This window comes from Numida meleagris, chromosome 6 (genome assembly GCF_002078875.1).
Source record: "Numida meleagris isolate 19003 breed g44 Domestic line chromosome 6, NumMel1.0, whole genome shotgun sequence".
Lineage (NCBI taxonomy): Eukaryota > Metazoa > Chordata > Aves > Galliformes > Numididae > Numida > Numida meleagris.
Window position 1 is genome coordinate 47,443,021 of NC_034414.1, and position 27,029 is coordinate 47,470,049.

Sequence of the window (27,029 nt, forward strand, 5' to 3'; positions counted from 1 at the left end):
AGATATCACACACGTATTTGCTGCTGTCCAGACTGCAGACACTCAATAAGCAAAGCATGAAGCTTCACACAAGACTGAAAACTATAATATGTTTAATTAAATACTCAATGGCTGTCTCTAATGGTGGCATTTTTAGAGATATTTGTAGTTCAGAAGTTAGAGCAGAGGATTGCCAAGATATGCCGCAAAAGGGGAGAGATGCAAACAAATGAATTTGCCTTTGTGCTCCACTGTCCCTACCTTGCATAAGATCACTGTGTAAGATCTCAGGAGAAGAGCTAATGTTTTTGTTGCATGTTTACAAAAAAAAATAACTGACGAAATGTTAAGATTCTTGAGATTCTTAAAAGCATCTAAAAATGTAACATATATTTTTGATATGAAACAAAGAAGTTTAATGAACGTTAATCTGTGAATTTACAGAGCTAAGAGACACCATGCCTGTACTGCAAGAGAATTCTTCATCTAAGAGTTTCTTCATTTTCTCTCTCCATCCTGTTTACCTTCACCTATCCCGTGATTAGCCTGCAAATATAGAATGCATATGGTTGATTTAAAACGGTTAAATTACAGTTTGTTAGCAACTTATCCCAGTTCTACTCTCAATGAAATACAAACATGTTTTTCACAAGTGGCTGAAGACATAAGGATCAAGAGCTACCTTCTTCCTTGCCTACTTTGCACTTATCTTCCCCACACTGTTTTCGAGTGCTTATTTCCCCATCTAGGGTTTGATCTGGTCTGTAATCCGGGTATACAGTTAATCTGTATCTCTTCCTTTCTTTCCTTCTCCCAGGAGATAAACCAGCACCAATCTGCAGAGGTAATTCCCTTACCAGACAACAAGTTAGAGAGGTAGAGCTACACAACACATTTCTGATGCTGCTCTAAGATAGCCGTGGTTAGAGGAACATTACACATAGCAAGTCACTCCAGTTGTAATATTTCAGGTCAGGACAAAATGAACAAAATGCCCCTCAGGCATCCGTGCATTACATGCCCAAAGGCAGCTGATTCATCATCTCAGGAGGCCAGATAGCAGGATTTAGTCCCTGCTCATGCATTAAATATCAGAGTCACAAGGGGCTGCCTTTTAAATCCAGCTAACCATTAAAGGATACTCTATGTTGGTTATCTCAAATCTGAAGGACTGAATAATTAAAGATACTAGGTATTCTGTACAAGAATTATATCTTTAGTTAGGAGCAGAACGACATTTAACAGATCAAGATTTATACACATGAAAAATAGCTTAGAAGAGTCAAAGATCAGTCACTCAGACTTTTGCAGAGCAGGCTGGAACTGGAGGCCCAGTGGGCACAACGCATACCTGCTTGTCCCAAACCACCCTGGCTCTGAGCTGGGTAATGTGCCTGTCATACATGCACAGACCTCACAGCTGCCCTGTCTTCTTGGTGGCATTACAAGATGAAGACTCTCTCTGTTTCAGCTTAATTTCACAAGCTGAAGGAGAAAATTTGCCACACATGGTTAAATGAGAAGGGTGCACAGGCTGTGGGATTTGATTTTCATTAGCTGCAAGATGCCACACCAGTGGAAAATAAACAATAAACTTATCTTGTTTCAATGTCTTAATGCTGCACAAACAGAAGCTGGCTAAATATAGACCATGCCTGCAAAATTCCTCTCCACAAACCTACTGAAAGGCCCGTACATGCTGAAGATGCCAGGCTTGCTGTTCATGGCGGGCCTGGGCTTGATGCTGCCAGCCTAGTCCCCCAGTACCCAGCTCTGCTGGGTTCACTGACACCTATGCAGGCAGGGCAACATGTGTAACAAATGCTTATTTTCTCCAGAAATCTTTATTTTACAGCCCAGCAATGAGGAGTGGCTGTGTGGCCCACATGCACGCGCAAGGTCTGCAATAGAGTTGGCAGCTGCAGCTTCCTGCTTCGTAGTCCGACAGCTCCCAGGTGCCATGGCATGGTCAGACGTCCTCTCATTAGTGAGAGGAAAAGGACTACAGACTCACCTCAGACTAAGAGGTGAATCTGTCATTTGAGGAAAGGGCATGAAGAAATCAGAGAAGAGCTTTTGAAGACAGAGTCTCTTTGAATACTCAGTTTACTAAGCTGAACTGAAGACAGATGATGGAAGAGCCTCTGCCTCCACTTACCAATGAAACCTCACTACTGTAGGATGTGGCATTTCAGCATCAGCCACAACCATTATTCTCCAAGGTGAATCTCCAAGACCGCGTTGCAGTGGGGATTTGCCAGGTGTGGGAATGAAAGCCCAGAGGTCAGAGGGTAGTGAGAGCACGATGATCATGTGCAGCTCTTAGCCTCTGGAAAAAAATACTGAGCGCTTGCAGCACTGCATTTCTTAAAAACAGGGTGGGCAGGACTGTTATATCAGTAAGGTTAGGTGGTATAAAAATCACTTGTGCTTCCCCCCTTAGTTCTTTTAAAAAGCTGAGCTATTTTAGACAAAGAAAAGGCATTGTTTTAACAACTGGTAATTACCCAGCATCATTTTTCCTGCCTTAGCTTATTAATATTTTCTCAGGTCTCCTTCAGAACTGCGAGGAGGCAAGGTTCAAGAGTAGCAGTTCAAAAACATAAGACTATGCAAATGCACATCACATCACTACTCATTCACTCACAGGGATGCTGGACAGAAGGGATCTATGGAAGTGCCTGGTCAAACCTCCTTCTCAGAGCAGGATTATTGCCAACATGAGATTGCAGATTGCCAAGCCTTCAAAACTTCCTGAGAGAGAGTTCTTGTGGTCTCTCGAGAGCTGTTTCCAAGTGGTTCCAGCCTCCTGGTGAGAAAGGTCTTCTCAATGCCCAGCCAAGCAACTACCTGTGGTGTTGCCCTGTGTAGCATTGTCCAGCACTGCTGGGAGGAGTCTGGCTCTCTGTACCTGCACTTCAGATAGTAAGATTTCTTGAGGTACTCAATTCTTCCCTTAGCTCACATTTCACCAGACGAAACAAGATTATACCCCACAACGTCTTTCCCTAGTATGTGCTCTAGTCACCTTACCATCTTTGCAGTCTTTCACTGGTCCTTCTCCATGTCCCTCTTGACCCAGGGGCCCCACAGCTGGACACAGCATTCCAGCTGCTGGCTCACCAGTACATGTAGCAAGGCACAATAACTTCCTACGTTCTGCAAGCCATGACCCATTGGGAACGTAGCGCAGTAGAGGGTTTGTGTTATTTGCAGTCAGGGTACACTGCTGGGTTGTTTGCAACTTCTGGATCTACTGTTGTCATCTGGCATCCATTCTAACACCCACATCCTTATCAGCAGGGATGTAAGTCATCCTGTCACTTCCCACCCTCTACCAATGCAAGGAGTTATTCTGTACAAGGTGCAGAATGTTATGGTTTTTCTTACTGAACTCCATGAGATTCAGTTTTGCCTACTCCCCATGTTTATCCCTCTGGATTCAGACTGTCCTACTGGCCATATCACTTTCTTCCCTTAATTTGTAGAATGCACATAGTGACTTCACCAGTTTGTCAATGAAAATGTCAAGCAACATGGCACCTCGCATCATGCCCTGGGAGCTCTGCTCACTAGTTGGTGTCAGATGGTTATCAATCCTTGGGTCTCCTAGAGTCCAGTCAGAGGTGATCTCATCAGTTTTCAACCCACTTAGCAATCTGCTGATCCAGATTGTAAATCTGCAGTATCAGAAATATCATTTTCCACTGGCAAGATTTGGCAGCTTTGAATCTTTCCTAGACACGAAAGGCTTAAAATACTCAGATGGAATGAGAAGCCATGATATCTTTGAATTACATTTTTGAAGTCCTAAACAATTGAGATATAGGAATGCAAGGGTCAGCATTGAACAGTACCATCAACTTATCAACTAAAGACCAGCAGTTCCTTTGTTCTTTAGCTTACTGAAAAATAATGCTAGCATTCACATATGAAATCAATATCCAGCAGAAATTCAAACACATATTTAAGCACAGATTCCAAGAATTGAGTTATTCTTTAAATGAACAACGGTCATTTCAGTCTTACCTCCAAAACCAAACATCTTTGCTTTACTCTGGCTTTATTAGCAGTTAACAAGGTCACTCTTTCAAAAAGATCACAGTAGTTGTAGGAAGAGATTTTGGAGCTTTCAGAGAAGCCACTAAAATAATCACTAGTGTGCAATCCAAACTTGAATTAAAAATGATGGTAAAAACACACAGAACGACTGCAGCTAGAACTGGGTTTCAGATGAAGAGATCACCATTTTGGGTGTACTTACACAAATTAGCAATTAGGAGTAATTGCTTTCAGCTGCATTTTGTTGCTTTAAAAAATTAATGACATATAATTAACACTAATTTAAGGACAGACGAAAGCCAATGTTGGTGCTGAGAAGAGATGTGTCTGACAGAAAACAGCTACCTCTAATGTAACTTTGGTGGTGACCACTAGAATATTTCTACCATGCTCCCAAATTTACAAAAAGTTTTAATCCTTCTGTCTTCTCAGGCACTTCCTGCCCATTAATCTTTCTCTTTGCCCATGGACAGATTTTCAAAAAGGTGTGAGAAGAGAAGAAATTCATTGTATTACTATTACTGGACACTTTGCCAGCCCTGAGCCAGACACTACACCTTGGTAACTCCATATACCTTCGTGTAACAGCATAGACCTGCTGCACTGACAAAGGCAGACCTGGAGTGAAAGCCTGTGAATCAAACCTCCCTATGATGTGTACACTGCTACACTACCAGAGAACAGATAAACATACCCAGATCCAACCATAAAATGACTTTGCTGGAAGATTTCCTGGCAATTTCACATTATCTATCCTGACAACATTTCCTGCCACGAAACAAGAGTCACTTGGCTCTGTGAAACGCTGGCTGCATTCATCCCTGCACAAGGTGACTCCGCAGAGGCTGCACCACAGGCGGGAAAGCTGATCATTGGTGTCTAGGGGAGCTTCCAGTTGCTACAAGCAGGGCAAAACAGTGAAGTACCAGGGTGATGCAAGGAAAAAGCTGTTTGGCATTGCTGAAGTGCAACTTCCATGGCTTTCATGAGATCAGTGAGGAGGTGCACTGGATGAGCCCTCTGCCTGGTCAACATCTCAGCTCTCTCACAAGTACCTTCCCACAGACTGTAATTCATAACACCGAGTGAAGTGATGTCAAAGTTAACCTCTTTCCACACTCCACTCTGAGAAAGCACATGCCTTTTACATGCATCAGGGCTGTAGACTTATTCTAAATAAATCTGCTCTCAGCATTTGGTCAAACTGTAAAACCCCCATGCGGTGTGGTTTACCATGTGTTTTTCTGGACAGTCATCAGGCTGGACCAGACCTAAACATTCATCAAACCCAGAACCTTTACTAGTGGGGCTCAGTAGATTTAGGCCCACGTAGTACAACTCCTTGTGTATGGTTCACATGGCTTCCTTAAAGAAGGGTCTTTAATACATCTAGAAATTATTACTCTGGAGCTCTAACCAGGCATCTCCATTCTGTGAATGACAGAGAAGCTGAGAGATTTCAGCTGATCTCTAATTCCTCCAACTCTTATCTCTAAAATCTCAAGTTCAGCAAAATTCTATTAATAAAAGTGCACCATTTAACAATCCCTGATTTTGCAGCGAACGCTCCTTTGCCTCCCTTTTCTTGTTACACATAGTGCACGGCTACCCTGCACAAAGCTTTTTGTTTCCTTGCTCTCTCCCCCGACGTTTGGAAAAACAATGAAATGCTCCTCTGATTTGACTGCAGCAGGACCCCCAGTGCCAGGAACAGGAGAAAGCAGAGGAAGACATCCCCTGCAGCAGCTGAGAAGAGGTGCAGGGAAAGAGGAATTTCCCTTTGGGAACAGGCTGCAGAGAATTACCTGGTTGCTTAGAAACATTAGATTAAAAACAGCTTGGTTTTCCCCCTTCCTTCACACATGCATTTACAGAGAGGCCATAAATTGGCTGCTTAGGAGACTCAGGACAGACCATCTGCAAAGTAAGACCTGGAGTCACTGCTCCAGCCAAACAGGAGGCAGAGGGAAAGAAGAGTTTTCTGCTCCCCCTTCCCTGTCTGCATTAGCTGCCTTTGATTTGCAGTGAGAAGTTTCTCCTTGCTCAGTTTTAGTAGCCAGAAGGAGACTCAATCGGGCAGCTCTGCAGATGAGTTTTATGTGCCAGCGTTTCAGCTCTCAGGGCAATCAGTTGAGGGAATGCAGTCAGGGTAAAGGAAGCAAGAATGAGCAGCTGATGTTGACAGCAGATGATAAATTCGGAGCCTCTTACTAAAGTTTCCTATGTGAGCTGCCACTGCACTGGTAATCGGCAGCATTACAGACGTCTGCTGCCTCTTTGCGTGTTACATACCTCAAAGAGTCTGAAACAAAGACTGATTTAAAACACAGAAGTCCAACTGCTGCTTTGCTTAACCACCTTCATGTAACATGAAGTAGGAAATAGCCATCAGATAAAACAGATTTGGACTTAATCTCATGCAGTTCATGGTCAAACCAGTTTAACATGAAAAAGCACCATCACTAACGCAAACATTACAGCATAGGCACAATGTGTGCTCAAGAACTTTAATGAAGTCTCTGCAAGAAGAAAGCTCTCCAGGGCTGGTGTATCAGATCAAAATACAGATGAACTGAGATCTGTCTAGAAAGTAGCAGAATCTGGAAAAAGATACTGGAAAGTGCCCTGAATTTAGACAATTTAACGTTCATTCACTTTCACAGACATCAGCTCTCAAACACTAAGTAGCATGGATTTGCTGTGTAGTACCTAATAACTTTGTGGATAACAGCCAGTGGTGTGGTTATCATTATGCTGGATAGTTATTACAAGCTGAAGGTTAATTATTAGCAGAGCTGAAAATAAAAAGGGGCTTGATCCAGACTGCATAGCTACACACACAGAGGAAGCCGCTACCCTGAAGCAATTCCAGTCTGCCTCCAGACACGTTCAGCATGGTTTAGACATATGAGGTGGCACGTCATGCTATGGTAGAGGTAACAGAGAGAGCACAGCCAGGCTGCTCTTGAAAACAGCACCTTTGCTGAGTGGGCGTTGGTTGCGCTTTCCACTCCTGTTTCTTTGTTTGTTTTTTTTTTGTAATACCACTTCAACAGCAGCTTAAAATCTGGTAGTATCACTAGAATGAAGTTACTTTTGAGTAATATTTAAGGTCCGTAAAGTAAATTCTCTCTTTGAGTTGGGAAGGATTTTTTTTCAGAGGAAGGACTAGAGCTGGCTCCTGCTCCATGCTTTCATGCTTCACAAAGCAATGAGCTCTTCAGGGATAGGTGTGCAGGAGCCATGCCTCCAATTTTGTAAGTATTTATTTCAGTGATATTTTATGTTTATTGGGAAGAGAAAAACAAGTGGGAAAAGTAAAAAATGGGAAAAAAGACCAAAAATTAAAGTCACCTGACAACTTATTTTTGAATGAAAAGAAACAGATTTGATAGAGTCGGTTGTTCTTTTCCAAAGGAAAATTCTTTCTGGACTTTCTACATGAAGCACCAATGAATCTCTACCAAAGAAGTTGGAGAGCTTTGTCTTGTCCCAGAGATGGACATTCCAGCCATACCCAGGACTTTTTGACTCAGTTGTCCTGATCCCCTTTGGAAGAAGTTCAGCATTAACCCAACCGCTTAAATTGTAACAAATACAGTTTTACCTGTTGATAACTGCTTGATATTCAGTCTGCATCACAAAAGTAAACAAGGAATTCAAAAGTGGGCAGCCAGGGATGGCTGAATTCAGAGTAACACAGTGGTAGGTGTGAACCAGCTCTTGCTGGTCATGTCAGACTGCACCCAGGAGAATGCAGATGGGTAAATCTGGAGATTTTCAAAGCAGATGCAATGAGCAAGGATCTCATGTGATTAATAGGACCCCAATATTCTATAAACACCGCAGGAAAAAAAGGAAAGGAGTTTATGCTGGCAAAGTGAAATAAAAATAAACTGCCTAAACAGGGCAGCATTTATTCACAAGGAAGGAGGCACAGCAGAGAACACTCTACCCTGACATGTTTTGCCAGCGTGCATGGTGCAAAAGCACAGGCTGATGGGACCATGGGCTCCCCACAAGCAGAGCAGCTCTCGTTTGGCAGAAAAAGATCAGGGTTTGCTGACTTTGCCAACAGGAAATCAGATCAATCAGTCTCTCCTCATTCCCAAGATGTAAGGCAATAACACTGGGAATAGGGAAACTCAATTGTGGGCAAGCCAATTTGAGAAAAAACAGAGGGCTCCATTTCACAGCCAGCCATCAGGTGAGACAGGCTCTGTGTGACCTGGACAAGTGTCCAAGCTAACTGGTAGCCAGGCAGCAATGGCAAGCAACGGACATGGCTCCCACCCACTCCCACTCATGCTGAAAACAGCAACTTTCAGCTCAAGACCCATACTGGTCCAGTTCTAAAGGATTTGCAACTGGTCACATGGCCAGGAGAATAGCAATACGCTTGCTATTTTATATCTGCAGAACTATTTTGTCATTAACTGAAGGCAGTGAAAAATCACAGCTCCAGAGGAAGCCTAGGTGACTAGCCTGGGACATCCAACTCCTAGACAGCTTGGAACTGAAAGGGAGAAACACTGCCCATTAAGACAAAATTGGAGTGAGCCCTGGAGGTCTCATGAGCCAAGGCAGCAAGCTTCAGAAATCACACCCAGCCACTGGAAAGCACCACAACTACAAGGCACTTGCCATGAAAAGTTGCAGTGACAAAAAAAAAAAAAAAAAACAAACAGCTTAAATGGGGATGAAGGCAACACGGTGGACCTTCCAGGCATGTCAGACAAGCAGTTACAGTGACAGCAGATACAAGTAGACTGCATTTACATCAAGGTAACACTTGCCAAAATAGTTTCCCGGTGAGCTGTCCAAACAACCCTCCTGCTGTTTACACCGAAGCGCTCCCAAATGTGACTCTCTCATTAGTAAATTGAATCTCACTCCAGTCTACTCAGGCACATTTCCACTTTGGCAGCTCTCCTGGCCTCGGCAGGAGCAGGAAAGGTGAATTCAATGCCATTTTGCTCCTGTAACAAGGCCTACAGCCCAGTGATGCCTAGGGACGTCTTCACCTCCCCAGCCTCACCCCTTCCCTCCTGGAATACATCCAGTTTTGCCCTGCATAGGGAAATGCAGGTAGCCGAGCTTCAACAAGACCTTGCCCTGCACAGCCAAACGAGCCAGGGAAAATGTGATTTGCAGTATTTACATTTAAAGCAATGAAACTTCCTGTTTATATATGTCTGAATTGCTAACGAGACTGCAGACTGCATAGGCACATTTTATATGTTGCTTTTTGTCATGAAACACTTCTGTGCAACTTTGCTCAGGGACCAGAAAACTCAGGTTATGGCAGCATCTGTAGACACCACTCTCCTGCCTATGGTTTAATTTAATCCATCCATTTGCTACCTACCAAGGCCAAAAATCTACATTTTGCAATCACATTGGCTTTGCTAGTCAGTCCGGGTCCTGACTGTGATACTCGTTAAACTGAAGTTCTGTCAGTTACTGCTGTAATTATACTTACTTGGAGTCACAGTATCAAAGCCATGATGTATTTTCAAAAGATTTCTGTGTATAAACAAATGAACATTTTTCTTCTTCAGTTTTAACAAATGGAAGAACAAAATGTGCAAGGCAACAATATATAATTCAGATTTATATAAATTAAACTTGAATTTGTTTGCCTGTTTCATAGTTTGCAGCCTGGAAACATGAGCAATCCGATGGGCTAACTTCATTGATTCCTATTACACAGATAAGCACACCACAAAAAGAAGTCTGAAGTGAGGTGGTCGCTGTTATTAGGCCAACAAACAGAAGCTGGAAAAACAACAGAGCAACTTATCATTCAGCCTAATAAAAGACATTACCTCTCCCTACAAACCTTGCCTAGCTTATAACACAGCAACAACTTCACTGCTCAAATATTTATCACCCTAACAATTAAATTCTGCATTTACCAGAAGTCAGAGAGCAGCATCAGTTTATAATATACTTTTGTAACTAAACAAGGTGCAGTGCAGAGAGGAAAAAAAGCAGAGGAACACCAGTACTGGAAATGCAGCTGATATAATTTTGCTAGCGTGGGCATTGGATCTGCAAGTTCTTCCACCCACATGCTGCAGAGCCAGCATCTGCAGAGAACTCCCGGCAGCAAAGTCATGGGCCCTGGGAGCAAATTACCACACAGCTGATGCTGCCCAAAATTACCATCAGCAGTGTAGATGGGCCTGTGTCACACATGGCTGACGTGGGGTGCAAGCAACTCCTGGTAGGCATGACAGTCTCCTCAGGGACCCTGTGAGACAACAGTGAAAGCTATTTCTTATCCCATGCTCCCTGGCATGACACTGAATTAGGACAGCATTTTCTGTGAGGCTGGAGGAATAATTATGTGGCACAGATCACCAGGCGAACAGGTACGGTGTAGCCACAGGGCAGTGTAGGGGTACCCAGCACTTTTTAGGGAACAGGAGGTTTCCCCGGAGCATCCCCAAGTCCAGACAGTACTAATAGATTGCTTCCGGGGAAAAACCACATTAAGGTAAATCTCACTGCCTTGTCAACTGCACAGTAACCATACCCCTACACAAAGACATGGCCCTTAATGAGCAACATTGCCATTAAGCAGAGCTCAGGCATCCCTCAGTAACTTTCTTGCTGAGACAGAAACAAAGTCAATACTCTTCTATTTCTTTCCTAGTCTGTTTGTGTTTAGAGGAGTCACATAACTCCTCTTCACTACCTCAAGGCAATAACAAAAGCAAGAGCCAGGATTACACACACATTAGCCTCAGTTCCACCACTGGGGCAGGACAGGGCTCAGCACTCAGCCTTCCCAGTCACACTGCTTCTCTGCCAGCATCTCCTGGCAAGAGCCTCCAGTAGCTGCCTCTGGAGTTCAGTCCAGCTCCAAAGGCATGCATCCCCGGGCATGCTCAGCTTAATCGCAGGTGACTACCTTAGCCCCTTTCCAGTTGGTAATGCTCCAGCTAGTGCACTGCTGGCCTCCAGGCAGGGGGACATCACTGCTTGCTTGGCCTCCACTTCCTCTGCTGTGACTTTGGTTGGCTTCAGATGGGTAATGCCAACTGTTAGGAGCTCATCTCCAGAAAAGCATCAACAGAGGTAATTCCTACCTAGAAAAAGCATCCTTTGTTCAGTTTAAATTCAGCCAAGCAGAGCAGAGCTCTAAAGCAGAGCTACCTTCATTCTGCAGAGGAACATCATGCTGGCATCCAGAGTGGTTTAGTTCGTCAACTTTCAGGAAAGTTAATTTGGTTTCACTTTGGAGTGTACTCATGTAAGATGCACTTTTTATTTTTTCTTAACTACATTAGATAATGGCGGCTGTGGCCACGTTCACTGCTCTGTAGCACAGTAAATAAATGTTAAATCTCTGTTTTAATAGCATCAGGCAGGGAGCAGCTGCTACTGCTGACTGCCCAGCAGATTGCTATTGCTCTGAAGACTTTCATCAGCGAGGGTACTCAATAGCCTTAAGATATTATGGTCTGGCAACAAATGTTTTCTTTCCTAAACAGCACCTTAAAAAACAGAAGTTATATGTTGTGGAGAGATGATGAAAAGTCTTTCCTATATCCCTACTCTGAGCACTAGGCTATTAAATTTTTATCTAAAGAGGAAAATAAAACATTATGCAAACTTCTGAAAGAGCATTTTAGAGAAATGGAAGGCAGGATACAGAATTAAATGTATAATTCATGGCTTGTGAGAGCCTTAAGGCAAGACCTTTTGGACTTGCTAATTGCTCTTCTGAGAAGTAGTTCAGAAGCCATAACAATGCCTCCTACAAGTAGGCAAATATACACAGAAAGCTGTAGTAACATCCATCTGGGGGCTTCCATGTCACCCCTACTGCAGATGTGTTGTTGCCCACCTGACAGTATGCCAACCAAGGACATCAGGCTGATCTAAGTGTCTGGATCTAATTCTGGTATGTATTCCTGAATATTGCAGCTTTTGGACTGCGAACAGGTACATTTATTTATAAATGAATGCCATTATATTGTGGCCCATGGAGGACTTACTGTGTGCTCTGAGCCTTCATATGTCACAAGCTCTGTGCATGCGAGACCAATAGAAATGAGTGGCTCCTCAACTGCAGCAGCCTTATTTAGTCCAACTGAGCTCACAAGCAAAAAATTCAGTGGGTGCAAGATCAGATCCCAGTTGCAGGCAAGGATATTAATGTAACAAAAAGGGAGGACAAAAGCAAGCATAACAGCTTATACAATTACAGAGGCTTGTATATATGCATAATTTGGTGAATATAAGTCATGAACAAAGCATCAAAATATTTTCTCATTTCCTGTGCCATAACCACCTCCTTTTCCCTTGTCCCCACTGAACATCCTTGAATTTTCTCATCCCAGTAGGCAAAATTGTAGGCTTTTATCTATCAACAAGTCCTTTCCATTCACATTCTCTAGCTGCAAAACCTGCTACGGCAGCCAATTCTCTGATAACATCCTGGCAAGCACTCCTACCCACTGCTGCTTCTACACTGTTAGACCCCACCAGAAGTTAACTTCAAGGACCTAAGGGAAGCTTCTCCATTGCTGTTTCTAATTTGTTACATTATCCAGTTAGAGTTGCTCTCTGAGTCTTAAGAGAGATAAACTTGCCTCTAAAGCAAGCATCTGTTTCCTTTCTGTTTCATCAGGTTCTCACACTTCAGCCTTTTTGGAAACTCTGAAGCTATGTTCTTGATGCACTGTTGTAACCATCTTCCCCTACTTTTTCCTTAGAAGTCTCAGTTGATGTTCTGTACCCCTTTTCACAACACATCAGAAGGAATCTTTTTTTAAAGACCTATCCTATCCTTCCCCTTTGGTATTATTTATTGATGCATCAAAATTGCCTTAAAAACTCATCAATAAAATATAGATCAATACCTTCCATAAGGCAGCTCATCTCCAGTGAGTTTAAGATTTACTTCTGTGAATCTTCTGAAGAGCAGAAAAACAGAATCTGTCCCTTAATTGTACTCTGCCAAATCATACTCTCTTCATGAAGATAGTGAATCAGATTAAGTTTTTACTGGTAGTTTACTTATTTATTTTCTTGAAGATGTTCTACTTACTTCTCAGTGTCAAGAATATGAAAAAGTAGAAGGACTCCAGAGACATGAATAAAACTGAAGGTGTGTAAAGAGTCCTGGTTTAGACATATTTAATCTGGAAACCATCAGCATTGTCTTGCGAAACTTGGTAGCATAAATGAAGCAATCAATTACACTATAGAGAAATAAAGTTTCACAGAAAGTAGAACGTTCTTTGAGTATTTCAAATCACATTAAAGAAGGAAACTGCTTCACAACATCTTCTGTATAAAAACCTTAACTAATAGTCAGTAAATGTAACAGGCCTACCAATGAAGGCAGTTCAGTAGTTAGTAGAGAAATGCAATGAAGCTGAGGACTCCCAGACTTAAACTAGACTCAAAATGCTAATTCCTAGTTCTGAAAGTAAATAATCTCTTAGCTACTTCAGAATTGGAGCAACATGACTCAAACAAAGCTGTAAACTATTCAGTGTGCAACTCCCACCTATGCCATTTTAATTCTAGCAGTGTTACTGTTCTTTACAAACTCACCAATTTAGGTTTTGACATCTACAAGGGACATACATGGAATTCACAGTTTTCCCAAGACCAAGGGTTTACAACCTAAATAAGCAAATTAAGGGTAAAATTTGGGAAAGGAAAAAATGATGGCAATAGAAAAATGTCCCTTAATATTGTGAGTTCCATCCTTAATAGATTCAGACAGCTCCCACATAAGAAGTAAGGTAAATAATCACTAGCAGTAAGCACAGTTTTGTGTAGTTTTATTTTCTTCTGTGACCCTACTCATTTGGCTCAAGGGAGATGAGTCATTAAGAACAGAATAGGTCCCTTACAACTGTAACACAAAGGACAGTCTTTAACTCCATACAAAGAATACTAGCTCAGATGGTGAATCAACATTTTGCAGGAAAATCCACTTTGCTTCCACATTAATGAGACACAGGTTACAAGAACACAGTATCATATGTTGTTGCCATTATGTCAGAAGTGATTTGTTGTTCTAGCTTAGGTATCCAGATGGTATCAAAAATACTCCAAACTTCCTACATGCACAAAGCTTTCATTACAACTTATAAAATTGTTTCAGAAAACATACTGGTTTCTTCAAGTATTCTCAGTTTGCTTTTAACTGCTGAACATGTCCTGTATTTTGCTTGCAGTGGTTTTATAAGAGTACATAGATGCATTAGAAAACCTCAGAAGGCAGCACTGCTGAGTACTAGCACAGGGGAGAGGAGCTGTGCAGAGCCAACACATTCCTAAAGTGCAAAAGAGAAGGAACAGGCAAAGAGCTTAATGGTGTTTCCCTGGCTGGTATACCAGTGAGGTCTTCAAAGAGGGCCTGGTCTCTGGAAGATGTGTCCACAGAGCAGCATGTTGGACGGTACCAAAGCAGAACTCAGAACTACACAATCCACGTTCACGCAGTCTAAAAATAGCTCATACTAGGAACAGTGGCTGCTCTTGCTTCATTCAGATCAGGTTTAACATTCTACCCCCATGATGGGCATTAACCATTTCAGAGCCACAGCAACTGGACTTGATGCCAGTTAGCTAAGTCCCACTATTATTAACACACTTTTATTTCTGATAGGAGCCTCAAAAACCTTTATAAAAAGCTCCCAGTGAAACAATTGCTTTATTTTCACTCCCACAGGTTTGACTGCATTTTCTTTCTTTTAAGTAAATTGTGCGGCCTCTCTTAAAAGGTTCACCTTTAAAAAAAGAGCCTAGAAAATACCACTCTGAATTTAATGTATTTTTCCCTGTTTCAAAGTCAGAGAAGGGATTTTCTGGAAGAAGATGACATCTTTTCTACTCAAGTAGATTGAAAATCTACTGCAGAATTGAGGGAAAAAAAGGGGGTGGGGGGAAGATAAAGGAATGAACTGCTGGGAGAGTATGTGGGTGGCAGGATCTGGTCTTTCATCTGAAACTTATATGTCAGCACTTCTCCACAGACATACCTACCAGAGATTCTTCTTTTTATTGCTATAGCTTGCATTGCTTTCTAATGATACCTCTTATTTTTAGGTTAGTTTCCTACAGGTCTTGATGTCCAAAACACTAACAAGTTAACAAAGCAAGAAAAGCTTCAGCCTTTTTCCATCAATGCATTTGCCTTTCTAAATACCTCAAACAAATTCCTCTTGAAATTAAAAATTGTTTTGTCACCTATGCGGTAGACAACATGGTACAAAGACAGATTTACATGCTGGTAACCAGGGAGCAGGCAGAGGAGGCGGCTGCTCAGCTGATGGATATAAATAGTAAAATCCTAGTCAACAGGATATTATTGTTCTTTGGGGTTCCCAAAGAAGCCTTAAGCAATGGATCAGCTCCTACGCACATGCTGATCGCAAGTCAGCACTGGTGTGCAGTGGGCAGGCAGCACAGGAGAAGCCCTGCTCAGGAAGACTTCAGAAGTGGCCAGGTCCCAACACTTCTCATGCTGCAGTGGGAGGATAGATTGAAAAAGTAGAGGGGAAAGGTCTCAGCAAAACACCTGTCATTTGTTTGCTTACATATTAATAACTTGTCTCTAGTAGTCATGAGACTACACAGTAATGCTTTCCCTGCTTCACATTGTGAAGCCAAGCCTAGATATAGATCACCAGATGAAAATCAAAGAGCCTGAGAAACTGGGGAAAAAAAAACAAAGAAGAAAAGAAATCTTCCTGAAGCAGATCAGAATGGCTTATTTATCAAGCTGCAACTCCACAGGACACTGGCTTCAACTGGCTTCAAGTCAAGGCAGCTTACACTCTCAGGTATCACATTATAAACCATTATAAACCACATTTCAAGGTGAGGCAGTTAATTGCCTCATCCCTCTCTGACCTTTACAGAAAGGAAAAACAATTTGATTGCTCTCCTATTTCTAATTTTCTGTTAACTCATTTCTTTCTCTTACGGAACATACCCTTGTAATCATCCAGGGCAAACAGACATATTCAGACAGGTCTCTCTCCACAGGCAAGATTAGTATCTCAATCATATCCTAAGTAAACTCTACCTTGGTCTTCCTCTCTACCCATTCCGGAGCTCTTTCAGGCCCAAGCACAAGGGAGACACAGTAGATACAGCACTGTTCCCTGTTAAAATAACATTTGGATGATTATAAGAGCTGAAATTACAAGTACAGTGTGACAGCAAGTTCAGGCTGGGATAAAATTTGATCTGATTCATTTATGCATGCAAACGGAAAGCTTTTATTAGCGTGCATTCCTCAAGAAAAAGAAATTATAGGTGCTGGAGATGTTCACCATGAAGGATGTTCTTCCAGCTTCCAGTGGCAAGTTTCCTTCCTTCCTCAGCTCCACTTTATCTCCTTTCTAGCAACACACTCTCAAACCAAAGCAAACAGAACTCCTGGAATAAACTGAGGGAACTGGAAGTACAGTATGCAGAGGCCAAGGGAACACAGCTGACTCGGATGTTGACTGAGCTAATTCCAGAGCATTTGGAGGAAAAGTTTACCTGAAGATGATAAAATAGAAACTCAGAAAGATGGTCAGCATAAGATTACTATGAATACATCTTTCCAGATAGGCTGAAGTAGGATAAAGCATGCTGACTCCATTCCACAAGCATTTTGTTTTATTTACACCATAAAAACCTGAGCCAAGCCAAAATGAATTCTGCTTGCACTCAGCCCTGAACCTCTAACTGGCGTGAGTTGGAGAGAACACAACAAGTACGAACAAACCCAGAAGGAAAGCACCTGCTGCCAAACTGGGAAATACCACATTGTGGGATGAGAGCTGGGTAAGTAGCATCATGTTAGTGAGTTGCACAAGTTCACTAAAGACAATAAACAGGTTACAATTCAGGCAAATGATTAGGTGACATTATGTATTGCAGTCAGATGGTGAAGGAAAGAAAAAGAAGGTGTGAAAGGAGGAAATTGGTCAGATTGTTATAATGGGCACCCTGGAGAGAGAAGACCAAGGCTCAAAGCCTGCTCCACCAAAGCTTTCCATGTTCATACATGGAAAAGTGTCGTTACACCACTTGAGTAACTTTGAAGTAAGTCCTCTGGCTTTCATGTGCCTTTATTCCCCAAACCTGAAACAGGGAAGCCATCCAGACAAATACATCATAAACATGAGATGCCCAACTACCAAAGAAGGAAAAATAATTTCTCATTAGTATGCATCAAGGGCACATTTCAGTTTCAGTCAAGACAAACACAAAGCAGTGGGGAAAAAAAGCCTATAAGCATCAATACCATCTGAGTACCAGAACTCAAGCTGTGACCCTCTCTGTAAAACCACGACTACTGAATGCTACTCCCACCCCTGCAACAGTCCTATCCATTTCTAGGAATGCAATGTGCAGCAACACACATGCCCAGCAGGACCGCCAAGGCAAAATGAAATGGGCAGCTCTGGGAACCTTTCTGTCACATGGACACCACGTTAGCACATCACGCTTCTGCTTACCACACAGTGTTTGGTTTCCAAAACTCATTATTAATGTAATAAATGAAATGAGCGGAAACTCCTGCTCATAGAGCCCAAACTGCAGCAGCTCTGTTGCCAGTCACTGCTCTAAGTTTTGGCTCATTGGTGAAATGAGAGTATGAGAGGTCAAGTGAACATTTGGTTCATAATTAAAAGCCTGAATGACAAGCCAGCTGTCTGCTGGCTTAAGTGACGCAACATGGAGGTCTCATCAGAGCTCGCTGTAGGCATCCCGACCACCTCTGCACATGCTTTTCACCATTCTTAGCATAAAAGTGAAGGACTAAAGATGCATGAAAAAAAAAATTGCTCTAAAGCCAGCTGTGGGCAATGTTTAGACATCCCCACCAAATTAAAGTTAAGGACTTGAAAGGCACCCAAGAACTGACTGGTTGAAACAAAAACTGAATATAACTGGCTATTAATTACTTCAAAATCAGCCTGGAGAGAGACTCATGCATACCAGCTCTCCACATCTCAGTGGCTAAAGGAGATCTCTCAACAGCTGAGAACAGCCCCTGATCACATACAGGACCAGAGAGTGAAGCACACTCTGCCGTTCTTCAAGGTCACCACCATTTCCTGGCTTCAGAGAAGACACATTGCTGTGACCTCCAAATTCTTAAATAACCACATGATAAGTGATACTGTCAACTGCAGCATTATGGATGAAGTTTTTTTATGTAATTGCTTAGCTGTATTAGTGACCAAAACAAGGTGCTTCCTCTTGAGGTTTCTGAGAACAACTAAATATCCTATCCTTTTTTGATCCTTCTGATAAACAGGCAGTGTTTTAATGTTTTGAAAGGCCAACATTGAGTACATCAAAAAGAACTTCTACTTTCAAGAGAAGAAGTGCAGCTTAGGCATACTCTGTCTTCTTTCAGCCAAGGTCAATAATTGTATTAACTTCTGAAAGATGGTTGAGTACAAGATTTTTTTTTAACTAGCATTACCTTCCTTTGAAACTTTTACTTTATAATTAACAGAAATGAAAGAATTAATGTATGAGTCCCTGTAACTTTAAATCATGCCTTGTCCTGTCTCCAGGGAGATCTTTACAAGAACAACAAAAAAAATAATAAAATTGAGAGCAACAGGAACTAAATGTTGTTCAGTGGCATTAATCATCAGGATTAGAAGCTCCCTACTCAACATGGAAACTGAGAGCAAGGACAGGGACCAAAAACGTTTCCTCATTGACTCTAAATGATAGCTGCTGAAGTCACTTAATTCTTAACAGAAATAGGCCTTCTGAGGGCCTTGTCAAAGAGGTAGAATCAACAGAGCAAAACATGTCTCAGAACACAGAAACAATACATAAAGGTCTGAGTATCAAGGTATAAACTGCACTGTTTATTTGAGCTTCTTGAAGAAAACAGAAAAAGCAGGCTGGAAGAAACAATGAACAGCAGCTATCTGAGCTACTTCAGTCCCTGTTGAGGAAAATCAGGGGTGCGAGACCTAAACATCAGCTTCCCTGTACGTATGGCTAAAGCATGGATCACCCACTCTGCAAGTCCCACTGTATGAAACAGAGCACCATGGCATCCACCATGATGGAGGCTAATTGGACTCTTGAGACTTGCTTCACAACCAGTACAAGAGTCTTCAATGCAAACATAAAATATAGAAAAGGCAGAAGTCCAGCTGCTCTGAAAATCACAAATACAGTAAACATGAGTATGATTTATTGCCATCAGACAAGGTTTGTCCTCATGCTTACAAACCCTGTGCTGTGATCTGACCTAGCTGGAGCATTCCTGGTAGAGCATCCCTGACTTCAGCAGGCTAGTGTGGACTCACGAGTACGCAGCATTATCAGAGATGCACTGCGAGAGTGGGTCACTCTGACTCATGGAGCACTGGTCATGCCCCTGGTCATGGGCACTGCACAAGAGCAGAGACTTCCAGCTGGGGACTTACAGAAAAAAAAAAAAAAGCACTCATCCCCAGCCCTAATTAGTAGAGGAAGAAAATCCAGTGGGATACATGCATTAAAAAAAAAAAAAAAAGGCTGGGATATAAATATTTCTATTTGAAATTAGTTCTGTGGCAAATATTTAGTGAGCAATAACTGAAATTATATTTCCAAAACAGAAAAACATGAAAACTGATTGCCGTAATGGAGCAAGAAAAGAAATATCTCATTTCTGACTAAGAACGGTAAAAAATAATAATACAAAAGGTATAAAAAACAAGGTAACTCATAGTTAATAGACTCACTGAACTATATTGATATACATCAGAAGTAAATTTCAAGATACTGCAATACAAAAGATATGTTTTCATAAGTCAGAATTAGTGGCAATAATTAACAGAATCCCTCCAAGTAATTTATGATTTTTACAATTAATTCTTGAATTATGCTGCCAAATTGAGTAATTGGTACAGAGATGAGAATGATCTTTTAAATATCTTTGATAACATCTTTTCAGATTCAATGGGATTTCTGGTTTTATAAAGAAATCCTTTCTGTTTGCCTGTTACATGTCTGCAGGTATTTGTTCTGGAGACAAGCAAGCTGTTGCTATCATGAGCCTCTTTAGAAGAAATATATTTAAATTTGTGTTTGTGGCTATGAAGCCTCAAACTGCGGATAAAACACGGTCAGTTATTTGCATAGAAACATGCAGCAATTACAACAAAGTAAAATCCATGCCACAATCCTCCACCTACAGTCCCTGCACCTAACTGGATGGGAAGAGAGAGAAATAGAGTAGTAGGTAAAGATATTTGTAGAAAAAGATGGTTATTTCTAAGGAAGTGCTGCGATACCCTTCACCACACCAGCCCTGACAAAGATGCAACTCCTTACCTGCTGATTTCTTCCCATGAATACATGATTTTGAGAATCTTTTTGACTTCTGCATGGAAATAGAGGTAAAATTTAGCTCTTCTCTTCTAGACATATGCCCTTAACAATTATTCTGCAACAACAACAAGTTTAAATAGTACAGAACATAAGCAAATAGTGCCTTAAATGGACAGTGACAAGCCAAAATACCCAAGGTTGCTTTGGTCCAATAGAAAGCAATCTTTCAAATGGAAAAAGGAAACAAAGTCATTCATTTGAAATATTTTCAAAGTGAATGCTATAAACATGTCAGGATACAAGTGACACAACCTTGAAACTGGCATGGAGAAAGAAAATTGAATTTCTGTCCAAGTTTAGTGGACAAAAAAAAAATAGGAGAAACTATGAGAAGCATGTAATATTTTTAATCAGCATTAATTTGAATACAGTATTTTGAGCACTGTCATTTTTAAACTAATGCCATTCACCTTGTTAGGGTCAGATCTGGATGTCACCAGCTGTCCTGGGTAACACTTTGTGCTGAGCAGCAGCTCTGCAAGGCAGGAAAGAGGAGGTGATGTGGTGTGTGAGAGCATCAGCCCCCTGCCTCCGGTCAGGTCTGTGCTTGGAGGCCAAATAAGAGCAGTGTCTCTTATGATGAAGTGTTAATACATGGGTTCGTTTGAGCTATTGGGCATGATTTGAATTTGACGTAACTTCATGCTCGCTATGGGACAGAGAACCCAGACCTTTAATTTGTTAGAGAAATTAGGCACTGACCTTGTTAAAACTGCACACCGAAATGTGCAATCTGTGTTTTCTCTTACCTCTCATTGCTCTTTTATTTCATTGCAAGTGCTTCCTGCATTTAGAGCAAGTAAGTCCTCCTGTCATCTCACAAACACTGTAAGCAACAACAGTGCCATTACAGAGGCCATCTCCATCAGAATAATTATGTCTCCAACATTATCTTTAGCTTCTTATATTTGGATCTTACTCCGTATTTTGGAACTCTGCATTTATAGAGCTCCAAATATATCGAATATATATATATATATATATAGAATAACATCACTTTGTTGTATCTTCTATCATCTAAGGTTCTCCAGGCAGTTTAATCTCTCTAAATGTCACCTCAGTCTACAAGGATCTCCACTGAAAGTAACATGCCTATGGGCAGAATGAAATACTGCTGAATATGGAGTCAAGTGACAGAAGAGTTAAAGCAAAGAATAGCTACAGCACCTTACTTTTATCAGAAAAAAGTGATACATTAAAAAAAATGTTTCCTTCCATTTATAAAATTTCCATGGGTTTCAAACTATAGCAAACAGGTCAAATGATGCTGATATCTTGTAATTAAAAACAAAACAAAAAAAAAACAACACAACACTCTCTGTAGTTAAGTGCAACAGTCATAATCATTATGCTTCATACATAAACAAAAATACAGAGAGAAAAATATACTCAAGGATTCCTGACTATGAACACCTGCCTTCTGATGTCCATTGGAGGCGCACAAGGCCCCAAAAGCAGAGGATAGGGATATGTTCACTCATAAGGAGAGTTAGCTGCTATAAGTCAAGCACCTGCATTATCTCTAAAACATAGGCTGTGGGATGGGTTAACTCAAAGGAAGCTGAGGTTCATATCAATATCAACTGAAGTTATTACTGTTCAAAGCTTATTACAAGCCTAGATCTTATGTATCCAAATGAGAAGGCAAGCAAAATCAGGGAGTGCTGTGAGTTTATGAAAAAGTAATGCACACAAAGTTAGAAACTAGAGCAAGGATGGGGAGCTTATGGATTTGGTACTGCTCATTTAATTTCTTTCAGCCTGTTACCACTATTACTGTATCATTTTTGACAACATTACTACATGCTCCTGTGTAGCGCTCCAAATATGTTTCAAGGCCATTTAACCATCAGCAGAGCAAGACTGAGACATGGAAAAGTATTTAAATCCAGGGGAGTCCAGGAACTTACATCAATGGATTTCTGTGGGATCTGGATCAAACCCTGAGTAAGCAGCAAAATGACAAGCAGCAGGATGTTGTGCTCCTTGTCTAGTTCTGATAGACTCCTACCATCCCAGACCATGAACTCCATTATAAATACAATAAATGAGCATCCAAATCACAGTTATTTTTAAATGGTGATACCAGCACTCATTTTTCAGAGATGGAAAAACTTCTGACTATACAAGTATTCACCTCTACATCTTTCATTCCAAGGAATATAAGGAAAGAAATGGCATTACATATACATCTGGACTATTGAAAAGTACTGAAATCATGATGAAAATATCATCTAAAAGGAAATAATTCTTGCTGAGGATGTTGCCTCTTTCTAGCAAGCACGATATACCATATACACTAGTATATTTTTGATGATCCTAAATCAAGCTTCCAGTAAGGGAGATTTTTAAAATATTCTTGTGTTGTAACAAAATGTTCCCACTGGTGGTGTAATGAAAGAAAGAAAGAAAAAGCCCATCTCCTGGCAGGAAATTAATTATTGAGCATTCCACTGCTTGATGATGTGTTCCTACATTCTGGGCAGGCTTTCCATTTTTTGTCTCTCAGTATGTGGAGAAATTCACTATGGAGAATATACAAACAGAACAAAGGGGAGAAGAATATCAGTTTATTAAATGCATTTAGCAAGCCAAACAGAACTGGAGTGAGGAGCTCAGTTTACACATCACCACACCTGCTGCTTACTCCCTCTTTATATTCACCACTTCTCCACCAGACTGCCACTTTGTTCTGCGAAATTAGCTCTGTTCAAAATGGAAGAGATGCTCCTGAATTTAGCATCACTTACCTGTGACAGGTTAGAACTACCACTTCCCTCACTGAAAACAAACAAAATCTTAGTTTGTGATGGAAAGGGAAAATACCATCAGCATATGCCCACAGCTAAATATCCAGTCATAACTCCATTTCCAAAACAACTTCTGTTTTCCTCTATGTCCAGTCAGTTTAACAAATTTCACCACTGTTAATTTTGGTCTTCCTGTGAAAAAGCTGAGAAAAGCACCCGTGTTATAGCTTCAGCAATCTGTTCTATGCCAAAATATATTTCCTGAGGCTTCTTGTGCCCCCTGCACATGCACCTAGGACACTCCAGACTTCAGTGGGATCGTGCTGCTGCAAAGAATCCCCACAAGAGCAGATCCCAGCAACTGGCATCCTGAATCCTTCAGCAGTATTCTGTGGAGCTATCTCACAGAGAGGGAACACGCAACAGACTGAAACCACATATGCTGTCTTCAGATAGCATTTCACATTGGCAGTGCATTACAGCTTAGCTAAGACATGGTGAAGAATTTTTCAAGAGAAATTAATACTTCTAGCTTTCAAAAAAGGAGACAGAAAGAATATGATAAACTGCTACAGCAGATGGTTGTGTGATGCCTGCAGAAACTCAAATACCAGGTAGGCTCCTGGGGTACTGGTGGCACCGCTCTCATGCCATTGCCACTGTCCCCTTGGTTCTTCCATCAGCTGCTGGAGAGAATGGCTCAGACACCACAGGACAGAAATGTCTCCATCTGCCTTGTAGACCTGAAAGAGTCCCTGCTAGGCTGGCTCCTTGCATCAGACGGAGATGGTCAGTTTCTATCTCTGCAGCACATGTCTCAGTGTTATCATATGCTGTTCATATCTGGAAATATCTAGGTGCTGCCTGCTATCCTCTCCTTACAACATCCTCCCCATGCATCACGGACACATCTTGGGTGTACTGCCACACCACGGGGTCCCCAGCGACTGTAAAGCATCTCCACAAGTGCAATAGCATCCACCAAAAGGATGCATTCAGGAATAAGACAAACCATCAGCTCTGGCCATCTCATGCGGCCCCACAGGAGCTCTGCAACGCTGCTGCAAACTGCACCAGCTCCAGCTGGCTTCTCATCCAAAACTCATGACTTTCTAGCACATCAAACCTGTTATTGATTCAAGTGACAATGACACTCATGGTAATTCAGATACTATTCTTCTGGGAGTATGCATTTTGAATTACAATGCATGAAAAAGTTTAATTACTACATATGAACATAAAGCATATGCTGCCATTTTACAAGAAAGCGTGCGGAAGAGAAGCACCATGCTTTGCCACTGGGCTTCAGCATGACAAAAATCACACTCTCCTGAGTATCAGACTCACCATCTGTAACATTTTCCATTTCTAGAAGATAATGTGAGAGCTATGTGTTACAAATCATATCTGCTGTAAGTGATAGATATTATCACTTGCTTTGGAGCAGCAACCTAGACTAAATGCCTTTTCTCTCCTGTAATAGCCCATAACAGCCATAAAACTTTTAAAAAATCCTATTCAGTATTGCACACAAAGTGTCAATTAATATATCTCTGGGAATTCCTCTTATATGGTAAGAGGGGGACAGAAGTTCTTTTCACTGACATAATGTTATTCAAAGGAATTTGCCCTGTAGGATGACATTCTCCTACGGGAATATAGGAGTTCTAGAGATGGCTGTGTGCATCTGTATAAATGCATTTTAAGTTCCAGAGAGGAAAACAAGTTTAGCTCCTTCTTACATAAACGACTGGAGAGGCAATGGGAAAAACATGGTGGATTTGATTTTTTTTTTTAATTTGTTTTAAGAACAGATTTCCGTTCCTTCTCCAAATTCCCAGGAGTTAAGGATTAAACCTATTTTAATTGCTAAAGTTGACCACAAGATATCAAATGCAGGCCATCCATGCTAACACAGAGAATCAAAGGAGACAGAACCATGAGTCAGAAATGTAGGATTAAATTGCAAAGAAAGACTGATCAAACCCAAGGGGATTTCAACCCAGAATTGCAAGCCCCGGCAACTGAAAATTGGTAAATTGGTATTTCAGTCATTATAAAGATGCAGGTCACACCCATCCACACTTAGCTGCAGAGCTGAAAGTAAGGCTAATTTGGATATTTTTTTTTTCTGATAAATTATACATACTCTATGTCAAACCCAATCAAAAACTAATTTCCAGCAACTGCACTGCCTCTGCCAGTAGTCAGAGCTCTAATGTCATTATGCAGAAACAGGAAGAGATAATGACCTATAATTCAAGTCTACTATTTCCATGGGACATGAAGATACATCGCAGTATAATGCAAGCTGTTGACTATGTTTGATGTAACACACCAATCTAAGCATTCTCCCATGCCTATAAACCAAAGATGCTTTTAATTCTCCCATCAGTTTCTGCCAATCACAAAGAGTTTGCTGGTGAGGAGAAAAGATAACTTTGGAGGGACGGATACCAACAGCATCCAAGCCTGGGTATTTGCATCCTTTCCACCAGCACAGCCTGTGGCAGAACAGGAGAGTATCTCGGAGATTATTTATCCCAGAGCTCTGCCCACGTTTATTCAACTGCACGCCGGGACAGGCACCACCTTCCCCTCCAGCTGCGGGGACCTGGGGCCGCCCGGGTCTGCGCAGCCCCGGCCGCTCCGCTCTGCCTCCGGCTTTCTGCCCACCCGCGGAAGCCGAAACTCCCGTTAGCGGCGAGGCAGTACGAGCCCCGCACCGCCCGCCCGGCAGCGAGGGCAGCCGGAGAGCGGAGCCTGCTCCCCGACGGCCCCTCAGGTGCGGTGGGGCCGGGCTCGGCCGCGCTCCTCCGAGTCCCACCGGCCCGCGGGTTGGCCGCAGCGCTCCGGGGAAACTTTGTTCCCCTTCCCCACACCGGGCCCCGCACCCTCGTCGCGAGGAGCCGCCGCCGCCGCCGCCCCCCCCCTCCTTCCCGCAGCCGGCGGCTTCGGGGTGGGCTGAGGAGCCCCGGGCACGGGGAAAGGCGGGGGGGGGGCGGGGGAAAGAAGAGGAGGAAGGGGAGCAAGGCGGCGTGGGAGGGGTCTCGGGGGTGTTTGTTTACCTTGGAGGTTCTGCACTCGGATGTCGCTGATGTGCCCGATGAGCTCCTCGCGCTGGAACCAGTCCCACTCCTGCCCGGCCATGGGGCCGCCAGGCCGGCCCGCTCCGGGCAGGGGGCGGCGGGAGCGGGCGGCACTGCCACCGACACCGGCACCGTCGGCGGGCGCGGAGCGGAGCGGGAGGGCGGGGGGGGGCGGCCCCTCTCGGCGCTGCGCCCCGCCCCGCGACACACCTCCCTTCCTCCCGCTTCGTCCCCCAGAGCCGCCCCCTAGGGCACCGCGGGGCCGCTGCGGCCCCGTCCCGCGGCCCAAACAGTTTTCTTGCCACCGCTGCTGCACCTGGGGAAGCGAGGAGGGTCGTCCCCCGAACACTTGTCCTGCACTCTCGTCAGAATGGGAAGATAGAACTCGGAACGGCGGAGGGTTCCTATGGAGGAAATTAGTGCCACTGTCAGTTAAAAGCACCGATTTGCTGCTTGTGTATGCCTTTAGCCTACTCTTGCTATGCTGCTGAACTTCCTTTGAAGTGAATTTTCACTCTGAATATCTCCATTCACACCGTTCTTCATCCCAAGTAATTGTCATCGAGGCTCTTCAGCATCACTAAGATGTGCTCTGCAAACTTCCCGAGCGGCACGAGCATCTCTTTACATATGTAGCATTTTGTTACAGCATACAAACATCTGTAATTTTGTGCCTTTTTCTTCTAAAATCATGAAGATTGTTTAATGTAAACAGAACAACTTGACACAATCCAGTCGGACTGGTATAGTACCGCCTGTT

The 27,029-nt window shown here is 42.5% G+C and overlaps 1 protein-coding gene across 5 annotated transcripts in view; it reads right to left on the reverse strand.

Annotated features, from left to right (window-relative positions):
• CLMN (calmin) overlaps positions 1–26,445 on the reverse strand; it is a 73,200-nt gene extending 46,755 nt beyond the window's left edge. For 2 of the 5 annotated variants that reach the window (XM_021403611.1, XM_021403610.1), the window contains exons 1-2: positions 20,841–20,963; positions 20,374–20,422 (exon numbers count right to left, since the gene is read on the reverse strand). In XM_021403611.1, coding sequence (XP_021259286.1) covers positions 20,374–20,422; positions 20,841–20,948 — 157 coding nt within the window. In that variant the 5' untranslated portion in view covers positions 20,949–20,963. Of the gene's footprint in view, positions 1–16,105; positions 16,143–20,373; positions 20,423–20,840; positions 20,964–26,248 lie in introns of those variants that run through there. The other 3 variants (XM_021403614.1, XM_021403612.1, XM_021403615.1) reach the window with 3 other exon arrangements.